Source organism: Astatotilapia calliptera, chromosome 17 (genome assembly GCF_964374335.1).
Source record: "Astatotilapia calliptera chromosome 17, fAstCal68.1, whole genome shotgun sequence".
NCBI classification, from domain to species: Eukaryota; Metazoa; Chordata; class Actinopteri; order Cichliformes; family Cichlidae; genus Astatotilapia; species Astatotilapia calliptera.
Window position 1 is genome coordinate 15636524 of NC_137438.1, and position 23781 is coordinate 15660304.

The following is a 23781-nucleotide window of genomic DNA, read 5'->3' on the forward strand; positions in this document are numbered from 1 at the left end:
AAATGCCAAAAGGTGTATAAACACATAATGAGTAGAAAAAAAAGGTGACTGAAGAAGTAACATGGTAATCCCCCAGCAACCTAGATCTATCGCAGCGTAACTAAGAAAGGACTCTGGGTCACTTGATCCAACCCTAACTATATACTTTATCAAAAAGGAAAAAGAGGAGAAATATGCTCTCTCTTTCTAGTCCTTGTCAGTAATCTTGTTGCAGCATTTTCAAAAAATAAAAAAATGGAGGTCTTTAAGGCATTCCTGCAGTTTAACTAATTGGTGTGTGTTTAATTGGTAGATAAAATCAGGTATCATCTGCATAGCAGTGAAATGTATGCCTTCTGATGATTCTGCCTAAGGGAAGCATATATAATGTAAACAGAATTGGTCTTACATAATGCTGTGGAGCTCCATAATTAACGTTAGTGTCTACATGAACAAACTGGAGTCTATTAGACAGATACGATTCAAACCATTGCAGCGCAGTACATTTAATACCTGGGGCATGGTCTAATCGCTGTAATACAGTTGTTATGGTCAACAGTATTGAACGCTGCACTGAGGTCAAGCAGGAAAAGCACAGAGATGAGTCCACTGTCAGAGGCCATCAGAAGATCATTTATATCCTGCACAAAAGTTGTTTCTGTGCTGTGATGAGCTTTTAAACCTGACTGAAACTCTTCAAATGACTCATTCCTCTGCAGATGATCAGTTAGCTGTTTTACAACTACTCTTTCAAGACAAACAAAGGGGAACCTAATATTTGAAGAGAGTCCAGCCCTTCTCCAGGAGACTGGTTTCAGAGCCTGAGCCATGCATCAACATGAGCATAAGAATATCTAGCTGGTATCTCTTAACCCTAGGCACTAGCTCAGGCTCCTACCCCACCAGACAGGAGATGTTTCATGTCCAAAGAGCTAGTTTAAATAGCCAGCAATCAGACTGTCACGACGTCTGCCCTCAACTGCTACCCAATACACACTGCACCTGACACCTAGACCGCCTTCTTCAGCCTGTCGATCAACAAATAACATAATTGATCAATGGATGTTGTTTACCAGATGGCAGTTTTTAAAAACATAAAATATTTATTTTTTACATTTAAATATGTAATATTCATACACTGCTCAAAAAAAATTAAAGGAACATTTTGAAAACACTTCAAATTTGAATGCTGGATTTCTATAAATGACTGGATAATATGTTAAGAGCAAAAGGATACCATATCATTTGTTGGAAATAAAAATGATCAACCTACAGAGAGCTGAATTCAAAGACACCCAAAAATCAAAGTACAAAAATGATGTGGCAGGCTAGTTCAGTTTGGAGAAATTTAATTGCAGTAACTCAAAATGGTACACTGTAGTCTGTATGGCCCCCACGTGCTTGTATGCATGCCTGACAACGTCAGCGCATGCTCCTAATGAGACAATAAATGGTGTCCTGGGGGATCTTGTCCCTGATCAGGACCAGTGAGGTCCTTGCAGTTAATATTTCTAGCAGTCTTTGTTGTTATAATGAAATCATAGTCAATAAAATTTTGAATGTGTTAGATTTTTTTTTTTTTTTTTTTTTAGCTCCACAACAGTTTACATGTTTGTTGCCATTTCCTGAACAAGCTGTCATGAATTATGGTCTTGTAAACCAGCTATTTTCCTCAGGTGCTGATTTTTAGGATTTGTGTAGGGTACTCAGACTGTGGTTTCTCTGCCTCTCTGACCCCAGAATGAAAGACTGGCTATACTATTAGAGTAATTGCAAGATCTGGCCTTGCACTAAGTTTTTTTCTTTTTTGTGCCATTTTGTTTGTAACTGTTTCCATATGATTGGTTGGGCTCATGGGAGGACAGATGATGAAATATAACACACAAATCCCATCTAAATAACAGAAAAACACACAATAGAGCTTTCTGTATATCAAATGCACACATTAATATATACAAGCGTGCGCACACACACACACACACACACACACACACACACACACACACACACACACACACACACACACACACACACACACACAGTTGGGGTTGTGATCAACTGAGTTGTTTAAAAATGATTTGCTGACATGTTAGAACTCCAAAGTAAAATGTTTTAATGCTTTCAAGGAACGACATAAAATACCAAACTGTCAGAAATAAAACATTAAAAAGTTGTGATTATCAAGGGTGAGTCAGTGTGGTTATGTTATTGGTGGAAGGGGCTGGAAGCAGATTTCTGTGCATTTTTACTGAACAATTATCATCCATGACCAATGCTGTGATCAACTCAATATGTCTTCTTTGACCCAGCGGAGAAGATCACAAATTGCACAAGCCTGGGACCAATTAACAAGTTATAGGCGTGCATGGACTACCAGCATACTTTTCAAAGTCGATTTGTCTCTCTGTCCAGCTGGTGGCGCTAGTGCATCTCACTGAAGCCTGTCCAGATTTCCACTGACTAAACATGCTACTCTTTCCTATGGCCCACAGGCAATACAAGGTCCTGGTCTTCTGTGCGTGAACACCAATGCATATACCAAATATTTCAAAGCAAATAACAAATCAAAAGAGAAATTGTGTTCTTCCACCTCATTGTTCAAACAGAACAGACTGAGAACATTTCTGTTTGTCAGTGTAAGGCAGCTAATTCAAGTTTGAGTAGATCTGCTGATTTACTCAAAGCTGAGCTCCTTTTTATTGATCTGCTGCATGTCTGAGTACTGCTGCCGTGAAAACTGACTCCTCTGCTGTCAGCATGTCTTAACACTCATTAGCTCAATCACCGGATACCCTGCAAAAAATATGATCAGTACCTACCATCCTTGAAATGCATAGAGTCAAGCAGCAGAATTTCTTAGCAGTTTATCACAGAGGGAACAGGCAAGCAGAGCTGGCCCAGGAGCGCTGGCAATATGTAGAACAAAACACACAGCTGTTCACAAGAACAATCAACTGATTAGGAGGCTGTATCATTTCATATTTTTAACTTTGAGGGTGCAGACAAACAACAATAGTGTCAATACAATAGTGAGAGATTTGAGAAAATCAGTTTTGGAGCTCTGTATCACAGTTCAATATCAATGAACTAATACAGATTTGGATGGCATTTCCTGAAATACAGACAACACTCTGACATTTATTTATTTACTTTTACAAAAACTGCAGAATGTCCATTTCCTGTTATGAAGGACAATGCTCTGTAAACTTTACTTTGATTTTTAATTTTTTGACAGAATAACTAGTTTATGTCTCAGTGTCTCTTGTGTCTAAATAGAAGTCATGTCCTAATTCTTGCAAATGAAAGCAAAAAACTTAAATATCTCTGAAAGCATTTAGATTTAATGGATCATTTATTGGAATAATATGAATTTTAAAAATCTAACACCACTACCACTTTAAAAATGCTAAATTGTAGCTGATGTTTATACAGCGCTCACCCCAAACAATTGAATAGTTTATGTTTTATCATACTTTCTATTTATGGAGCGAGACGGAGCATCAATTAAAGATTCAATGTCTTAAGTAAAGTGTAGTTTCTAAACTGATTTCCATGTCATGTGAAATCAGTATTTTATTCCTTATAACCCAGTCAGAATTCTGGCCCCCACAGGTTTCAGTTTCAGTTTTTTATTTGTCATATGCAAGTTAGCACAGGGTCAACATTGCAATGAAATGTGTTTGTCGAGCAGCAGTCACTCAGCAGCATGTGTGTTGGCTGTGTGCTCATATGGCACAATCATTCAATCAATCAATCAATCAATCAATCAATCAATCAATCAATCAATCAATCAATCACTCCCAGATACTATTGATCTCAACTCATTGTGTGTACTGTATAAAGCACACCTATAGCATGAGTCATTAAGCTGAGATGTAAGCTAAACAATAGGAATTAGGTCCAACCCATCAATATATATGTCCTACTGGATTTTGGATACAAAATTGGAATAATAAGCTGGCCACAGGAGGTGACAGATGCCACTCGCGTCAAGACATGAAAACTCCTTACAAAGCATGGAGGTCACTAACCATTGGTCCAGCACCCTGAGGCTCTATGAGCAACAGAAAGAAGGAGGGGGAGGAGGAGTGAGTGAGTGTCAGAGCCACAATACAGGATGAAACATGGAGCATCCGCAAATACCTCAGGAAGATGGGCCCCTGAGATGAGCCGTTCCAATAGTGCCTCAGACAAATGAAGATAGATGGGGATGAGGAAGAGGAACTATAATGAAAGACCAAGCCTCTGCATGGCATGTACCATCAACAGATCGAGTGGATCAGAGCACAGAGGCTCTGATGATAGCAGCACAAGGAGAGACCTGAAGCACCAGATCCACAGAGGCAGCAGTTTACCAAGACTGACAGGACCCAAGGTGGCGTGTGTGCAAAGATGCCCCTGAGACTAACCAACACATAGTAGCAGGACGCAAGACGCAAGGTTGAACCATATACACTGAGACAGGTAACGACCTCGCCAGTGAAGCCAGCAACCTTGCCAGTGCAGCCAGTGACCTCAAAAAGCAGAAAAGCACAAGAAGCAAAGTGAAGATAAAAGACTCAAGAGATGAAGGCAATTACCAGAAATGTTCCATTTAAATCACACACAGACCCGGGTCAACTGCAGGATCGGCTGTCTTTTTTTTTTTGTCTCTGTACAATATTGAATGCGATCTATTACTGCCACTCTGGTAATGGTAATCCATCTCTGACAGACCTTTCATAGCATATGTGGCTTTTTGGAAGTGAACACTGAGACTGAGGGCAAAATAACAGATTAACAACCCTAATTTGTCCTGAGGTTTTAATGGCCAAAATTATATGCAATCTTCCCCCTGTCTTCTATCAATCTCAGCGTCACCGTGGTCGGTTTGAATTCACATTTATAGTCAGCCATGTGCTTTCAATTTCTTCTGTGGACTAATAAAGGCCATTTGAGAAAGGGGCATTTTGATTGGGTGATTTCTCTTTTTTCTCTTTAAAAACCTCTGGACTGCAGAGTGTGAATGTTTGACAGTTACAAATGCTGCTCTGGCAGGTTCACATTTCTTTCAACCAGCCAGCGAGAGGACTGATTCTTTAAGCTGACGCAAATGTGAAGAGAAGACAAACTGTACACACACACACACACATACAATCACACGCAAACACAAAACCTGGATTCAATAATCCAGACTGCTCTATTAAGATGAGAGGCCGAACATACATAACCACTGTCAGAAAAACTCAATGTAAAACTATGGAGGAAATGAAAGTTCAACAAAGTTTAATGTGATCCATCAGAATATGGAAATATTTCAGACAAGAACCCAACTGTACTGTCTCTGCGCCATATTGAAAATTCGTTGTTTCCATTTCTTATAGTTTGAGAGCCTGAACTGTAAATACTTCTGCCTGACGAAATTCTGATAAATCGTTTTCTTAGTCTTACACTGTGACTTTTACAGTTTTGTGCCAGGTTTCTGAGATTTACCACATCTGAAAATATCCAGTACAATGAAACCTCCGCGTGGTATTGTATTGTTTGCACATCCATACTAGACTAGTGGAAGAGTGGAACGTCAACATTTTTTTTAAAAGACATTCCCACTGTTAAAAAAAAGGTATAGAAATAACAGACAAAACGTTTGTTTCACAATTTATCAATCAGAACTACATTCAGAATGAATGCATCCCAAAGTATTGCAGAGTCCTCACAAAGTGTGGGACAATTTTCACAATTTTAAAGATTTGCACACAAATAGGAATATCTCTGCAAAGCCAGATTTCATTATCAGTTCCAGTGAAAGAGAATAACGCCCCAAATATGGCAAAATCCAAAGTCTGTAGTCTATATAGCAGGGGTAGGCGACTCCAGTTGTTTTGAAAGGCCAAGACAGATTCCAAACCACTGCTTTGTAAAGACATTTTTTATAAACGTGTGCAAAACAAGGCACTTCAAAAGTTTTCACTGTTTACTCTAGTTTGAGTAAAGTTAAGCAATACATTATTAATGGCAGTACCTGAAATCTTTAGGTACTGGCATTATATAATATTATGCGATATATAAAACTAGTCTGGTACTTTACATGGCAGCAGTTTAAGGAAATAAAATATGTATAAAATCTGTTTTCTGGCTCACTATAAAAATGACCAATCAAAATGTCTGTGTTAAAATTAACAAAATCAAATCAAAAATAAAGCAACCTGAAAGGCAATTCTACCATCTTCAGTTACTTTTTACCATAATCATATTATCATATTTAATCTGCTAAATCTGTTTTCAAACTACTGTGTTTGTCTTCGACTTTTCCACTATGCAATCCTCTCGCCCCCTTTTTAGTGACCACAATTGTTCGTTTAGAGTAGCAGAAATGTTACTGACTAAATTTTGGAATTATTTTAGATGAAAATATAAAAAAGAAAAGTAAACATCAATTAGTGCTCGCCAGGTTCAAATTTAGATGATTGTGTAAAAAATGTAAAAAAGAAAGGAAAAAAACAACAACTCTGTGCTCCTTGGAAGGATTTTTGCAGGTCTGCAACACATTGGCTCTAATTCCAATGGAAAGCACTAGTAGTATCATCCCACTTTTCTCATCTTTGCAAACAAAACCAGTAGTAAGTTGACTCCTAGTCTGCTCTATATGCAGTACTATGTGTGTACAAATAACCCGACTCATCCTTTCATCCCTTCGTGGGACCGTCAGAGTGAAACTTCAAAGCTACCCACACACTGTAATGTGGCCTCCAACCAACCAGCCCAGCCTCTTCCTGTAGCTTCAGAGAAAACACAGTGTATATGAAATGCACAATATGACAGTTACCATGGAGCGGTGACGTTCTTATTCTTGAAATCTGAGACATAATTGAGGTTTTTCTGCTCTCTACTCTGTACCTGTTATTCAGACATAATTATGGTATTCTGAGCTGCCATAAATGCTATTAGGACTAATCTCATTAGCAGTGTATTGCTCAAGGACTTTTTTGATATTTCGAAATCCTGAACCATAAATCGAGCAAACAGCAGTGATAAAGAGACAACCCACTTCCACTAAGTCACATATTATTTATCTGAAAATGTTGGATTTCTCTTTGTACTTCAGTTTGCTTAGAAGTAGAAAAATATAAACTTAGTAATCAGACAACAATTAAACATGAATAATCACAATTACCTCATTACACTACAATGCTCTGCATTACACTGCCCTTCCATTCATTTTAACCATTCCTACAGAACAGCATTTTTTTCTTATTTTTAAAAAGGAGACAATCTGGTACAGTTTTAACACAATAATTAGGCCTGATCGGTAATCTGGTGTCCCTGAACAGAGCCAAACAAAGAAAGCAGCAACACTGGAAGTAGCATGATTCTCCCATAGCCAGCCAGTTGTCTGTCAGGCCCTAATTTGATTCACTGAACTAGACTGCTCTACCCTATCTGTGGTACTCATATGGAATCATTTAATAAATATTAGGATTTACTGTGAAGGATAAAGCATAGAAGGAGACGGTGGTTCCGTTTTGGTAAAAAATCTAGGATTTAATTGCAGGTATCTGTGTGTGTTCTTTGCACACATACAGGTTATGGAAGTAGTTTTGCAATCATTAGTTGACAAACTTAAGATTCCACCCACTCATCTCTTTTGGGTCAAAAACCTGATGTCACTGTCACACAGTTGTGATTAAAAAAAAATCAGTAGCATAAAATATAAAATGAGGTGTGAAACAAATCTTTTAAAATATTAACTGTTTATTTGTTACTGCCTGTTTATACATTCAGAAATAACCTTTTAGAGAAACAAAAATTAATCAGGCAGTTTGTCCTGTGAAAAAATATGGATTCGATCTTCTCTGGCTGTAGTTTCAACTTTCATACCGTGCTTCACTTCAGGCCAAACTCACCACCGTTCAACATTATTACAACCAGCAAGCCCAGCCTGTTTTTCATCTATACTTCTGTCCTTCAATAAATGGGGTAATTGCAGCAAGCACCTACAGAGTTATATCACACCCATAATGCTAGTGGCAGAGTTCCCAGAATTCATTACTGTGGGGTAGAAACAGACCTAGAGGAGCACCATGCCCCCCATTTCATTGGTGTTTCATACAGACTGTTTGATTTCCAACCTCTAAAAATATTTTGCATATGCAAGCTTTTAAAATGCATTAATCTCTCTATTTTTATATGTGAGTCTGTATTTGTGTTAACCATCTGATCATGGAAGTGGACAGCAAGGCCGAAACGTTTGACATTGCTGTTAAATATATCAAATGAAAATGAGCTAGAACACACGAAGTGTTGGTGGCATCAGCTGCAGTAAGTAATGTGAGCAGAGAATGCTTCACATTATAAAATAATGATTTCATTGCAGTGGCATTTTGTCAGGCAATTTCTAAAATGTATAGAAACTAAATGTAGAAAAAACAGTGGCTGTATCATTCAAAAAGCACCCTCGTCACGTTCAAAGAATCACCAGCAGGGATACGTTTGATACCTTTTAATATCACAGTTTTAAAAATGTGCTGACACTTATTGTTGTTTTTGTTTTTTGGACCTTACCGTAGGCAGTGAATACACAGTCTGCAGTTTTTCAGTTTCAGTTCAAATATACCCCAACACAAGAATCACATACTCCAAACAAATGACACCTCGTGCACTAATGAGGCACACCAGCAAACCTGACAGAAATAGTGGTCGACTGAGTAAGAGATCCACAAATTAGAAATAGTTTTACAGTCTGTCTAAAAGTGGCAAGACTGTGGAAAACCAGCTTTAGCAAAGGGAACTCTCTAAGTCATGAGGACTTTCGGTTGCCACATCAACTTCCTCAACGCACCTAAATAGTAATTAACAGTGGGCAGAGGCAAGCCTGGGCCTGTCTGACACACAGTAGATGACTAACACTAGTGTAGTCTCATCAAGTTCACAACTCAACAGCTATTTTCTTGCAACACTAGGAGATATTTGTTGTTTCTATCATCTTGTTTCTGTCTACACCAAACTGTGACATATCTGGCCTCGGTCAGTATCAAAGGAATGCTCTGCTTTCTGCACAGGTTTGTAGCTGAGCCGATATCCTTACCTGTTCAAACTCTCTGAGGCTGTGCATCTGTACTGGGGGTCCTTTGTCTGTTTCATCACCTGAGAAATCTGCACAGGTAGAAGAAGAAACATGTACACATCAACCCATTACTCGCAGAGGAGCTATTCTGCTGCAGGAATTTAATACCCTTAGGGTTTTCTATGTTTATAGCTTCATAACACAGAACAAGTCTGCTGTATACAGTGTGTTTAATAGTAAAAAACAAAAAGCATTTGATCTGCGAAATGCTGTTTAAATCTCCTCATGAATGCTTCCTATTTACAGTAAATTTGCTCTAGTTTCTGAGAATCATCAGTGCAACAGCAACGGGTGAAATTTAAACACTTCAGGGTTTTCTGAGCAACGTCTCTGAGACTGTGTGATCAACCATCACCTCGTTATAAACCCATTAAACCTAGATACAAATGGGCTGTGTGTGTCCTTATACACACACTCATAGAATTGATATAGTATATTGTGGTCCAATTAAAATATTTCCAGAGGTCTAAAGACATCACGAAGCCATGCTTATCCCCTATAACAGGCCAGGAGTTTTCCAAGAAAACTCCATCCAATACTTAGAATTCGATTTGTATAATAGTTTGAATTTTATTCCTTTAAAAGCAGGGGCAATTATCTGCAGGAGAAAGGGGGTGGTGGTAGTGAAGGGCAAGATCCCAAGGGGTGTAATCACGTTAGTTTTGGCAGAGTTTATATTTCTAACGATTCTTTAAAATTGCAGCACATTAAATATGATTAAAAAGCTGTTGTGTAAGAAGTTAGAAGGTATCCTGGATCAAGTGCTGAGATGTTAGCTGCTGCAGTGCCTGCAGCAAGCCAGGCTACGAAACACTACAGAACACCGATATGAATGACATAATAGTAGAAGTATGCAAGCACACATTTTGTTTGATTGGACTTCTCAGAACCATCATTAACATAATACATTACTTTTGTCCAAATCCTCATCACATTTAAATCACACTTTAATACTGTGAATTTTGACAAATAATTTCATGTCATTGTCCTGGTCTTTGACCCAGGACTATGATGAAGCTAGAAGCCAGAGAACAGTGATGCCTGAGGTAATCAGAGCATTCAGGGCAGTAACCACCAAACTGGGTGAATGGATCCAGCAGATCCCAGAAATCACTTTGGAGATCTGTCCTAGGAAGAGCAAAGATACTTCACAGGCCATCAAGCTGCCAAGGTAGGGGTATTCTTAAGTTATAGGACCCAAGTTTGAATGATAAAGGCAGCTTACTTACAAAGAAATGAACATTGTTTAATTTTTAGAAGCAGGAGAAAATGCACATTTAAAAAATAAGACAAGCACCACTTTGCATTTGTAATACATTAGGAGACACTTACCCATCATGCTTTTCGGCCTGGCCCGTTTATCTGCACCACAGTGCCTGAAAACAGAGACAGCTATCAGTAAAGTCCCTGAACATTTTCCCATGTGTCTTCACCATAATGATCCTTATCTTTGCACTAAACTTGTTTTCTGCTGGAGTCCTGTCTGCATGATGTATGAGTGAAAATGTAGTAAGTCGTACAAAGCAGTAGGAATGAGCAGAGCTGCTTCACACTGCCATGTCAGAGAAGCTGACACTCACATGCTGCTGGTGGAAAATGAGTCAGCAAATGCTTCAAGTCACACAGCCATCAGTCACCAATGGGGAAACAGTAAACAAAGACAGCATGGAATAATCCAAGAACTCCTTCCACCAACTGGCCGTGAAACTCTAACTTCTTAGAGACTTCCTCATTTTTGGGACCTAATGTTAACTAACCTGTGCACCCCTGCTAATATACATGAATTACAAGCCGCCATATATAGGAGAATACTCTGATTGGGTGAGGTTGGTTAAGTCATTTACACTCCTGAGACATATCCTGTAACCAGTGTTGGGGAGTAACGGAATACATGTACCGCTGTTATGTATTTAAAATACAAAATATGAGTAAATGTATTCCGTTACAGTTACCATTTAAAAGGTGGTATTTATAATACAGTTACTTTGTTGAAATAAAGGGATTACACGGCAGTCTTTTCCTGTTTCATATGTTAGGCTGTCCCCTCTCTATTTTTGGTAATTCCGTGCCGGTGGAAACCCAAACAAAACACACATTAAGAGGCTCTAATGCCTGTGTCTCAACCTTGCGGCCTGCATAATGACGTGACAACAGATTTTTTCAAATTATTGTTCAAAAAATTATTTAATATAAAGGCAATAGGCAGAGTGTTACAGGTATAGCCCTAAAGAATGTAGCCTTCTGGGAAGTGTAGCCCAGTTGTAAGTAAGCTATTAAGACTCGACTGTACACTGTGTTCGTGTTTTCCTCCAAAACAATAAGTTCCGTTGGAGCAGATTTTCAACGCCTCTCTCTGTCTCTCACTAGCGAAGTTGACCCAGACAACAAAGTAAAGCTAGATTACAGCTACAAGCCCGACACGGAACCTGACGTATTAGCCAGAGGTCCCTTTACTACGGTTTGGAGCCGCTGACCTGTTCTATATACGCATTCGCTGCCAAAAGTGCAGCTTTACCTAATGTCCACCTACTGTTACTCATTTAGATTAAGATTTAAACAGCTAGTTGGTGTTGGTATGGCAAGTAACCTTCAGTAATAGTAATAAATCACACAGCAATAGTACATTCATGTAGTTGTAAAAAGCATGAGAATGTATTAAGTAATCCAAAGTATTCAGAATACATTACTCTCATTGAGTAACGTAACAGAATACTTTACAAAATACACCTATCAACAACTCCGTGCAGTGATTGCTAGATAGCTAACTTTTTTGCTAACATTACATTGCCAAATTACTTCACCAGCTAATATGATCTTTTAGAATAACTGATATGATGATGATATTTATTCATCAGTAAATCATTTATTAGCCAAACGCAAAGACTGAATTCATGTGAATTATTGGTTGGCAAGCTAGCCAATTTTGCAGCCTGGGACACTGAGAATCAGAATCAGAATACTCTATTGATCCCTGGGGGAAATTATTTTTTGTTACAGTGGTCCATTATAAACCAACATAAACCAACATTAACAAGACAGACAATACGCTAACTAAGAATAGTACTATATATATATATATAAAAAAAAAAACACCCAGCACGCCCCTGCGGGTGGTTTGTCCTTCAAGCTCGGGTCCTCTACCAGAGGCCTGGGAGCTTGAGGGTCCTGCGCAGTATCTTAGCTGTTCCCAGGACTGCGCTCTTCTGGACAGAGATCTCCGATGTTATTCCCGGGATCTGCTTGAGCCACTCGCCTAGCTTGGGAGTCACCGCACCTAGTGCTCCGATTACCACGGGGACCACCGTTACCTTCACCCTCCACATCCTCTCGAGCTCTTCTCTGAGCCCTTGGTATTTCTCCAGCTTCTCGTGTTCCTTCTTCCTGATGTTGCTGTCATTCGGAACCGCTACATCGATCACTACGGCCGTCTTCTTCTGTTTGTCTACCACCACTATGTCCGGTTGGTTAGCCGCCACCATTTTGTCCGTCTGTATCTGGAAGTCCCACAGGATCTTAGCTCGGTCATTCTCCACCACCCTTGGGGGCATCTCCCATTTTGACCTCGGGACTTCCAGGTTATACTCGGCACAGATGCTCCTGTACACTATGCCGGCCACTTGGTTATGGCGTTCCATGTATGCCTTGCCTGCTAGCATCTTGCACCCTGCTGTTATGTGCTGGATTGTCTCTGGGGCATCTTTACACAGCCTGCACCTGGGGTCTTGCCTGGTGTGATAGACCCCAGCCTCTATGGATCTTGTACTCAGAGCTTGTTCTTGTGCTGCCATGATTAGTGCCTCTGTGCTGTCTTTCAGTCCAGCTTTGTCCAGCCACTGGTAGGATTTCTGGATATCAGCCACCTCCTCTATCTGCCGGTGGTACATACCGTGCAGGGGCCTGTCCTTCCATGATGGTTCCTCGTCTCCCTCCTCTTTCTTGGGTTTCTGCTGCCTGAGGTATTCACTGAGCACTCGGTCAGTTGGGGCCATCTTCCCAATGTATTCTTGGATGTTCGTTGTCTCATCCTGGACTGTGGTGCTGACACTCACCAGTTCCCGGCCCCCTTCCTTCCGCTTAGCGTACAGCCTCAGGGTGCTGGACTTGGGGTGAAACCCTCCATGCATGGTAAGGAGCTTTCTTGTCTTTATGTCAGTGGCTTCTATCTCCTCCTTTGGCCAGCCTATTACCCCAGCAGGGTACCTGATTACGGGCAGGGCGTACGTGTTGATGGCCCGGATCTTGTTCTTACCATTCAGCTGACTCCTCAGGACTTGCCTGACCCTCTGCAGGTACTTGGTGGTTGCAGCCTTTCTAGCGGCCTCTTCATGGTTCCCATTTGCCTGCGGGATCCCCAGGTACTTGTAACTGTCCTCTATGTCTGCAATGTTGCCTTCTGGTAGTTCAATCCCCTCAGTTCTGACTACCTTCCCTCTCTTTGTTACCATCCGACTACACTTCTCCAGTCCGAACGACATTCCAATGTCATTGCTGTATAGCCTGGTAGTGTGGGTCAGTGAATCGATGTCTCGTTCACTCTTGGCATACAGCTTGATGTCATCCATGTACAGGAGGTGGCTGACAACTGCTCCGTTCCGTAGTCGGTATCCGTAGCCAGTCTTGTTAATGATCTCACTGAGGGGGTTCAGGCCTATGCAGAACAGCAGTGGGGACAGAGCATCTCCTTGGTAGATCCCGCACTTGATGGTGACTTGTGCTATGGGCTTGGAGTTGGCCTCTAGTGTTGTACGCCACATCCCCATTGAGTTCCTGATGAAGGCTCTTAGGGTCCCATTGATCTTGTACAATTCTAGGCATTCCAGTATCCAGCTGTGGGGCATTGAGTCATAGGCCTTCTTGTAATCAATCCAGGCAGTGCACAGGTTGGTCAGTCTGGTCTTGCAGTCTCGGCTGACTGTTCTGTCTACCAGTAGCTGGTGTTTTGCGCCTCTGGTATTCTTGCCAATTCCTTTCTGTGTCCCACTCATGTATTGACCCATGTGCCTGTTCATCTTAGCCGATATGATGCCTGACAGGAGCTTCCATGTAGTACAAGGACCTTCTTGGGGTCCTTGGGGATCAGGACCGTCCGGCCTTCAGTTAGCCATTCCGGGTGTCTCTCGTTAACTAGCAGCTGGTTCATTTGTGCTGCCAGACGCTCGTGGAGTGCAGTCAGCTTCTTTAGCCAGTAGGCGTGAACCATGTCGGGCCCTGGTGCTGTCCAACTCTTCATACTGGAGACCCTTTCTTGGATATCTGCCACTGTGATGGTTACTGGACCCTGTTCAGGGAGGTCGCTGTGGTCTGCCCTCAGATCCACTAGCCACTGAGCTTTGCCGTTATGGGTTGCGTCCTTCTCCCATATGCTCTTCCAGTATAGCTCCGTCTCCAGCCTTGGTGGTGCTGTTCTCTTATTATTGTTCCCTTGCCACTGAGAGTACACCTTTGCTGGTTCTGTGGAGAACAGCTGGTTTATTCTCCTGCCTTCTATCTCTCTGGCGTACCTCCTCAAGCGGCTGGCCAAGGCTGTGAGTCTTTGCTTGGCAGTTTCCAAGGCCTCAGGTACAGACAGCTTGCTGTATTTCTTAGGCACCTTCTTTGTCGCACCTTTCTGCAACTCCGTTAGTTGGCTAACCTCCCTCCGTGCTACTTTGATCTTGCCCTCTAGCCTCCTTCTCCATGGAGGGTACTGCCCCTTGTGGCTGTTCAACTTGTAGCCAAGCATCTCACTGATCACTGCTGCCGTATTGTAGATCAGCTTGTTAGTGTCGGTAATCGTGGTTGTAGGTATTGTCCGTAGTGCTGCATTAACATCATCTAGCAGACCTTCTGAGGGTACTTCACGTAATCTTGGTAACCGGCTACGGGGGATCCAGGTTTCAAGCTTGGCCATTATCCTATTTTTCAGGTCAGTTCCTCTCGCACTCAACGATCCTTCTCCTATCGCACTTGGGGCTATGTACCCAATCTTGGGTGGGGGTGATGATATCTCCCCCCTGACCTGGCGTCCTGACTCCTCCTTGCCGTAGCATTTGTGTTGTACCTCGTCAATCTCTAGCTGTGAGAGCAGTCCCTTCTTTCGAATGTTGGAACACTGAGCTACTAGTTGTTTCGCCGTCATTGTGGATGTTGGGTATCGAAGAATCCATAGGTCCGTCATCCTATTCATGTAGCCCCTTCCGCCGGGGTTACTTGCGTAGTAGCATTCCAACAACGCCCTGTTTTCGTCTCTTGCCCACCGATGCCTTCTTGTTCCAGTAGCCCACTTTTCGTCAGGGTGCCCTGGTTCCTCAACACCTGACGCGGACCTTGTTGATCCGGGCGACGTCCGAGCCGGCATGCCTTCATATTTATCTGTCTCACTCATGTCTGCGGTAGGCTCGCTTAGCATAAGGGGTCTAGCCTTAGGACCCTTACTGGATACAGACGCCCCAGGCAGGAATCGAACTTGCGATCCTGGGTTTTTGATGCATTCATGGTTAAGATATAACCATAATTTATATAAGTTGTGTCCAAGGTACTTCAGCATCTAGCTAGCACCACAGAAGTGGAGTGAACGAAATCCAACTTTTTTGAAATGCCGAGTAATTTCAAATTCATCATTTTAAAAGGCTCAATATATGATGTATGACACACACACTGTTTCTGTGCAATTTGGCACATAATTTGATATCTATGGGTGAAGTGGCTGTATTTCCAAGGGAAGAAAAAATGTTAATGCGTGATCATTTTACTCTCTGCGATGGAGAGTAAAATAAGAAAGAGGAGACATGAGAGGAAGATTAGAGATTCTGTTGTAAGGTAAAGACTGCTTAAGAAGTGGGGTCGCTGTAGCTCAGGAGGTAGAGCAGAGCATCTACTAATCAGAAGGTTGCTTAATGCATCCAAGTGTGAATGTTTGTGAATATTAGGGAGACAAAGCATAGAAAAGGTGCTTGTGTGATTGAGTGAATGGGGCATGATGTTTAATGTGCTTTGAGTGCTCAGGTAGAGTATTAGGATTATGTGTAATTGCATTGGCTGCATTTTTAGATAAATAGTTGTATATAACTTTAATGTTTACAAAATTTGTGCATAAGTTTTCAAAATTTACAATTTATATTTGCATTTCAAGTTATGAAAATAATTTACTAAACATGTCTGTGGTTTTTACAGTAAAAAATATATAACTACTACTAGGATTTTATGTTTTTTGTGTGATTTTATATGAAACGTATACCTACTGCATTTGAATCATTTTAACCATATGTAACACCGGAATATGTGTTGCGTTTTTTTTTTTTTTTTTAAGGCTTTGATTTGGCCACCCCATTTGATTTCCATGACACCCTAAGAAAATTTCTCTAGATCCCTGATCAACCAAGGTTTAGGGTGAACCCATGAGGCCTTGCCTGACCCTATCATGTAACTTACTGAGATCAAATGACACAAGATGTTATTGGGCGTTAAGGTGTCTGGAAAGGGATCTCAAACCTGGATTATAGATGGCAGACAGTTGGTGTCACAAGCCACCATCTCTGTTCAAATACTGTCGTTCACAGTGGACATAGATGGCCTCTTTCACTCCTCTATCAAACCATCTGTCTCCTCTGTCCAAAATGTGAACATCTGCATCCTCGTAACAGTGACCTTTAACCTTTAGATGCAGATATAGTCTCGTCTTGTCAAGGTGGCTCTTCTATGTTGTGCTATGCATTTATGAAGTGGCTGTTTGGTTTGTCCAATGTAGAGGTCTGAGCACTCTTCTCTGCACTGTGCAGCATACACAATGTTGTTTAGTTTGTGTTTGGGATTTTTGTTTTTGGGATGAACCAGTTTTTGTCTGAGGGTGCGGCTGGGTCTGAAGTATACTGGGATCTCGTGTTTGGAGAAGACTCTCCTGAGTTTCTCTGATAAACCTGCTACAAAAGGGGATGACAGTATAGTTCCATTTGTCCTTCTGATTCTCTCCAGTTGGTGTCTGACCTTCTTTTCTGTGCATCTTTGGTGATTTTATGAAAGCCCAATTAGAATAACTACATGTTTTAAGAGCTTTCTTTACATGTGTGTTCCTTCTTTTTCCCTTCTGGCATAGAGGGAATGTTTTCTGCCCGGTGTTACAGGGTCCTGATTTCTCCAGGTTTGTGTTCCAGAGGATGGTGGGTGTCAAAGAGTAGGCACTGGTCTGTGTGTGTGGTCTTGTGGCAATGCTAAGGTTTCCATTTTCCTCAATGTGGCAGACTGTTATCCTTTGTGTCTTCCCTATTGAACTTTAAATTTCTGTCTAATGAGTTGATGTGAGCACTGAAGGATTCAACTTCTTGGGTTTTAGTTTTGATCCAGGTGCCATCCATGTATCTGTACCCATGGCTTGGTGCTGTCCTTTTAAAAGAGACAAGAGCTTTTCTTTCCACTTCCTCCATGTAAAGGTTGGCTACAATAGGTGACACTCGGGACCCCATGGCACATCCATGTTTTTGTCTGTAGAAACCCTTGTTGTATTTAAAATATGTGGTGGTAAGGCCGAGATCTAACAGTGTACAAATTTGTTTGGGGGTGAAGCTGGTTCAGTTTTCCAAGGAGCTGTCTTCTTGTAGTCGTTTTCTGAGAGTCTCCACTGCCTCATTTGTAGGTATGCAAGTGAAGAGTAAAACCACATCAAAGGACACTATGGTTTCATCTGGATCCAGTGCAAGTTTCTGGTCCTTGTTGTTGAAGTCAGTGGAGTTGATGTGATGGGGTTGTTCCCCACAAGGGGCACAAGGATGGTGGCAAGGTGTTTGGAAATGTTGTAGGTAGTTGAGTTTATACTGCTAACACTGGGTCTGAGTGGGAGTCCTTCTTCGTGGATCCTTGGAAGTCCGTAAATACAGGGTATAGCATCCCCTTGGTATAGACGACGGTATGTATGTAGGGCAGTCAATGACTTTATCCTTTTCAAGTTCTTGCAGGCAACTGTTGACTTTTGTAGTCGCTTGTGGGGTCTCATTTTAATGCTTCATAGGTACTGTTGTCACTAAGGAGTGCAGTAATTTTTGTGTGATAATCCGTTGGGTTTAGAACAAAAGTGCACCTCCCCTTGTCGGCTGGTAATATGGTGATGTTTTGTTTTTGCTCAGTGATGCAACGGCCTTCTTTTCTTGTATTGTGAGGTTAGACGAAGGGACTTTAGCACTGGAGAGGGTGGATGAAACCTTCATCTTTTGCTCTGCTTCTGTTTGTGTTCATTTATTAATCCATATGGCAGTTTCCGTGGTTAGCAACAGATACATTTTAAGAAAGAGACAAAGCACTCAATTCTGAATTGTAATTTCTGAGCAAATTCTCAATAGAAAGATAGTGGTGGAAGTGTAACTACCAAGGGAGAAGGTTTTACAATCGTATTTGTTTGTAAAGTCAGCAATCTTTTAGGCAGTTTGCATTTGATTTGACTAAATAGTTTGTACATGAAGTTTTCATGTTTCGTTGACCTTTGAAAAGAAAGGTAATAATGCTTCAAAATAATTGCATATTTAAGTTTTCAATAAGTAACAGAAGTTTGTTCTTGAGGATGTCATCAATTTCAATTTAACGTGAATCTGAATCTAAAGTGGTATTAAGCTTTTTAACAACAGGTGCCAAATTTCAGCTTTAAGGTGGCCAAGGGTTGGATAGTGGCAAATGTAACAAAGGCTTCTAAATTGTAATATAATGTAGTTGCTCCCTGGCTGCCCTGAACTTAGCGTCCCCCTTGTCAAATTCCACTTTAACCCCAGACAATAACATGTAGAATATTTCCATTTGCTGGACCGCAGCAGCCACCAAATCGTGACGTTTTCAGTCATCTCATCAGTTTTAAGAATAAGTTCCAACTGGATGACACAATATTTTACACTGTTAGTGTAATTGCATGAATTACTTTTAGTATGAGAAATAAAACATGACTAATGTTTTGTCACATGCCTGAAGGGGTTAAAATAACAACAGTGGACACAGATAATGCAGCTGTTTACGTTGAAATGACTGCAGCTGGCTGAGCTAATTTCCGTGTAATACTGACACAACAGCTCTCTTTTCTCCTGAAAGGTAAATGAGACTCTGCTTTCAGAACAAAATCTTTTCTCTACATGTTACATTTATAAAAGCGCACTCACACATGCCTATACAGAACAAAGAAATACAACACACTCACACTTCACAAACCATGCACATTCATCAAACTGACTCATCATAAGCACTGTTGCAAAGGCTTACCTTCCTCTATAAAGAAATCCACTCATTTTTCAGCTGTATCATTAAAAAACAGCACAAAAGCTCAGTACATAGTATGTCCTCATCTGTCAGGTGAATAGTCCTTGGCCTCAGCCTTCAGAGACCCGAAGATATCCGATTACCTCCTAGCTGCCATTAGAGTTTCAGTAAACACTCAAACCCAGGCATATTACAAGCTGCAAATAGCAAAGTTGCAGAGAATCTTCAGAGTCAAAGCAGAGTGACCACAGTCAGGCTCTTCGGCCACGAGGCTCCCAGAGGAGCGAGCCAAGCACCCAGGCAGTCATTTGACGTGGCAGCGAGAGTCACAGAGAGACGTGGTAAACAGCACCGTGGAGCAAAGGTACACAGAGGCTGCTTGCTTCACCATGAAAGAGTGATCTGTCTCAGCATGCTCCACAACACCCGCTTCACCAGGTATGTGTGCGTGTGTGTGTCAGTGGGTGTATAAACCACACCAACGTTTTCCAGCCATTTCTAATAAAATACTCACTGTCTATTGACTATTTGCCTCTGGTACTTTTTAAAGGCAGGTGGAGCACAAGGAGGATACCTGTGTGTTTGATAGTGTGCATGTGTGTTTATGCACACCTCCTTCTCCCTGTAGGTGTGTCTAACGTGTTGCAACAGGTAAAAGGCGGCATTTAGACACTAATTTCCTCCAACACAAAACACTGAACTGCTTTACATTTTTTCCTGGAGAAAATGTTCAGATCCTTCACATAAAAGCAGCATTAAGCACCTCTGTTATCACTCTCTTGAAAATCAGTTTAAAAGAATCACAGCATAGCTGTGCCGACTAGATCTGAACAAACAAGCAGCACATTGAGGTTGGCCGAGGGAGCTCAGGATCAAAGCTAGACAGCTTTAGGCTAGGAGTCAAAAACAGTGGTCTGGATCAACGTTTGTGGAAATTCTTATTCAGTGCTTCTCCAAACAGGAGGGTGTGGTCTGTGTGAGTCTGTATGTAGGGAGAAAAAAATCAGATTTAAACTGTGTTTGGTTTAAAGAAAAACTCCTATGGGCAATTTTAGGTGTGGCAGTTTATTAACACAAAGGATCAAATTGTATATTCATTCACCTGAGAACCAGACCTTTATAAATTAGAGAGAAGCCTCTTCTTTGGTCATAGGAGTTTTAATTTTCTGTTACCTTTCTTAATATTGCATATTCAGTTTAATGTGCACAGATAATGATAATTATCACTTAGTAAACGAAGGGCAAGCACAATTAGACAAGGTGTGCCAAGTTACAGTATTAATGGTTATTTATCATTTGTTTTGCTGCTACTTTACTTCATAAAAGTGTGTGTATAGCAACGAGAAAATTGTATTTGAATTCAAATCTTAATGGCACTCAGAAAACGTGTTTTCATGCAAGGGGAAAACCTTGACTCATAATAATAACAACAATAATAATAATGAAAAAGAAAATAATAATAGTAGTAATAATAATAATAATAATAATAATAATAATAATAATAATAATAATAATAATAATATTAAAACACATTCCCAGATCCAAATAAAATCAAATTGTCTCCTCCTTTGGTCATGATCCACCGTTTTAGATAAATAATGTTTTTGTATACAATAATCTTGGAAATGAAGTGAAAGTAGTACAGTAGTGGTAACAAACTGGTGAAAAAAACAGGAAAGACACTGGAATTGTTTTCTGCTTTCTAAACTCCCACAGGTTTTTATATAGATTCACATTTGCCAGACAGCTGTACCCGATGTTCATGTTTGCTGACTGTTTTTATTCACAACCACAATACATGTGCTAATGCTGGCCAAGAGCTCGTGCACCTTTTTTTGACACCTGTTTTTGATTCGCGCTAAAATAAGCCAAACAAAATGGGGAAAAGAAAGATTATAGCGATCATAACTCACTACAGTTTAATTTTATTGAGATAACAAGACCTGTTTAGTAGTAAATTCTACTACTTCATGTACTGCCATGTAATAACAGCTTCATAGGAACTGAGTATGTAAATAACACTTAATATTCATTACATAGAGATACCTTGCTATATTTGGATCTATGTGCATATATGAAATCTAAAACTGGTCAATTCATAATTTAGTATAACCTGCAATCTGCCAGATAGATACAGATACATGACCTGTAGGTTTGGGGTTAAGGAACAGGGAATGTCTCTTCTCCTCTCTTCCTCACCTTCACTGTCCTTCCATCTTGACCTAAGCATAGATATCCTCACATTCCACACATAGCACGCAGCGTGCAGCTGGCCAGCAGGCCTTATTGGGGCAAGAGACAGAAAATCAGAGGTTGAACTGAGAGGCTTCCCTCAACTGAGCCAAACGCAATTAGCCAAAATAACAAACCCTTCACTCAAGTGTGATTTACTGCTTGGGTCACTTGGAGTCTTGGGTGTTACTGTGTATTCATAATTCCTTACATCAGGCCTATAGTTCCCAACCCATGGGGTTAGGGCAAAAACAATTTCAAAGTAAACTTCAAAGATTATTATAGAAACAAGAATAAGGAAAATGAAAAAGAAGATAATGGCGGGAGAAAATTTAGTAATGAGGGCACTAAGGAAGAGGAAGAAGAGCGGAAAGGCAGGTGTGAAGGTAGGAAGGTATGACATACCTGTGGCAGTATGGATATGTAGGAGAGAGGGCAGTGGTCTTTTTAAGTGGTCTTTGTTTAACACAATCCTGGAGAGAGGGGACATCCCTGAGGAATGGATACCAGGAAGGAGGTGGTGTGACACACCTGCAGTCATTTACCTTTAACTTGTATATTAGCAGAATATTGTTACCACAGAAACTGACATTTGTTTATGAGACTACATTAAGTTACCAGTTTCATCTAAGATTATGATTTTTATCATTTTTTTAAATTCCATATTAATTCTGTGTGCGTATTATTCTCTTCTGACAAGCTGTGGTCACCACTGCATAACAGAAGAATTTATTCACTTAACCTATCAGTCTGTAACTTTTCGATTTTCTTCACTGTTTAGTTATTCTCTTGACTGAGTTGTTGCTGTGTCAGCACGTAGATATTTCACACATGACTCCTGTGGTTTAGAAGAATCAGTCAAATTCCCTTGACTGAGCTCACATCTTTATTTTTGGCAGTCAAACTATGATCATAGAACTTGAGTCGGACCTTCACGCTCCAAAAAGATTGAAAGAGAAATTACGAGAACGGGACAGTTTATTCAGTAGAGCTAGATGTAGAAATTCGGTGTTAAATTTAACTACTATGAATAATGTTATCTGATATTGTTATTCTAGATTGAGGTGATGACAGGCATGAAAGACATGAGACATGAAACAAGAGAGACGAGGGCCAGTCTCCTGACAGAAAGCTACACCCTGTTATTAACCCAATCACATCCTTTACCCTCCTACTTGGACATTCTTTCTTTTTTTTCCCTTGTTACCATAACTTTCAGCTTTCCACCTTGAATCTTGTATCTGTGCTCTTGTGCTTAGACTGCTGTTGCTGGCTAACAATTATAACAGGTCGATGTCAGCCAGTCACCTCAACTCCGTTTACAGTGAATAATTTTTTTTTTTACTTTAATCAAAACCTTACTGACTTTAGAAAGAGTATTGCAAAAATAAAAAGTGTTCAAACACAGAAAGGAAATGTGAAGCATTTCTTTTAAACTTTACTAAATTGCATGTAGACATGGCAGAGACAGCCTGCTGAAGTTCAAACCAAGCATTAGGAAGAAAGGGGAGTGAAAGTGACATGGTTCTTGATGCCAGATGGGCTGCTCTCATTTTTTCAGTGGAGAATTTCGAGCTGATAGGAAGGCAACAGTAACTCAGTCGCTTGTTAGAAAAATGTAAGCAGAAGAGCATTTCTGAAAGTATCTGACCTTGAATCAGACTGGTACAGCAGACCACACTGTTGGTCACTACTGTTATCTAAGAACAGGATATGGAGGCTATATTTTGCACAGATTTTTCACCAAAATTCCACAATAGAAGTTTGGAGAAACACAACCCTACTGGTCTCCATAATCACCAGATCTCAGTCCAGTGGAGCATATTTGGGATGTTGTTGAACGTGACATTTGTATGAGCAGCAACTATGTGATACAACATGTTACTAATTACTACTATGATATATGCTTACATGTGATTGGCTTTGCCATGACATGCACCTGTGATCAAGGCTGGAAGTATGTATTTTGTATTGTATCTGTTTTTTTTGCAAGTAAACCTCTGACAGTGTGTTACTCGATTTGTTCTTTCATACTTATTTGAAAGATGTTCAAAGTAATTAAATTGAAAACCCAATGTAGGACTCATCAGACCAGAACTAAATTTAAACACATCTTAATTGCAGGCAGCAGACTGAGTTAACAAAAATAATAACAGAGCAGCGGATGGGCAAAACAGACTGATAAACTAGGACCAGAGAAAAACACAGACAGATGAGCATGCAGCATAAGGTTATGAGGGAAGATGAAACAAAGACCAGAA

The 23781-nt window shown here is 40.5% G+C and overlaps 1 protein-coding gene across 3 annotated transcripts in view; it reads right to left on the reverse strand.

The window, feature by feature from the left end:
- pde4dip (phosphodiesterase 4D interacting protein) overlaps nucleotides 1–23781 on the reverse strand; it is a 95865-nt gene that overhangs the window by 68535 nt on the left and 3549 nt on the right. For 2 of the 3 annotated variants that reach the window (XM_080291608.1, XM_080291607.1), the window contains exons 1-3: nucleotides 19292–19886; nucleotides 10415–10458; nucleotides 9044–9111 (exon numbers count right to left, since the gene is read on the reverse strand). In XM_080291608.1, coding sequence (XP_080147734.1) covers nucleotides 9044–9111; nucleotides 10415–10458; nucleotides 19292–19317 — 138 coding nt within the window. In that variant the 5' untranslated portion in view covers nucleotides 19318–19886. Of the gene's footprint in view, nucleotides 1–9043; nucleotides 9112–10414; nucleotides 10459–19291; nucleotides 19887–23781 lie in introns of those variants that run through there. The other variant, XM_080291609.1, reaches the window with a different exon arrangement.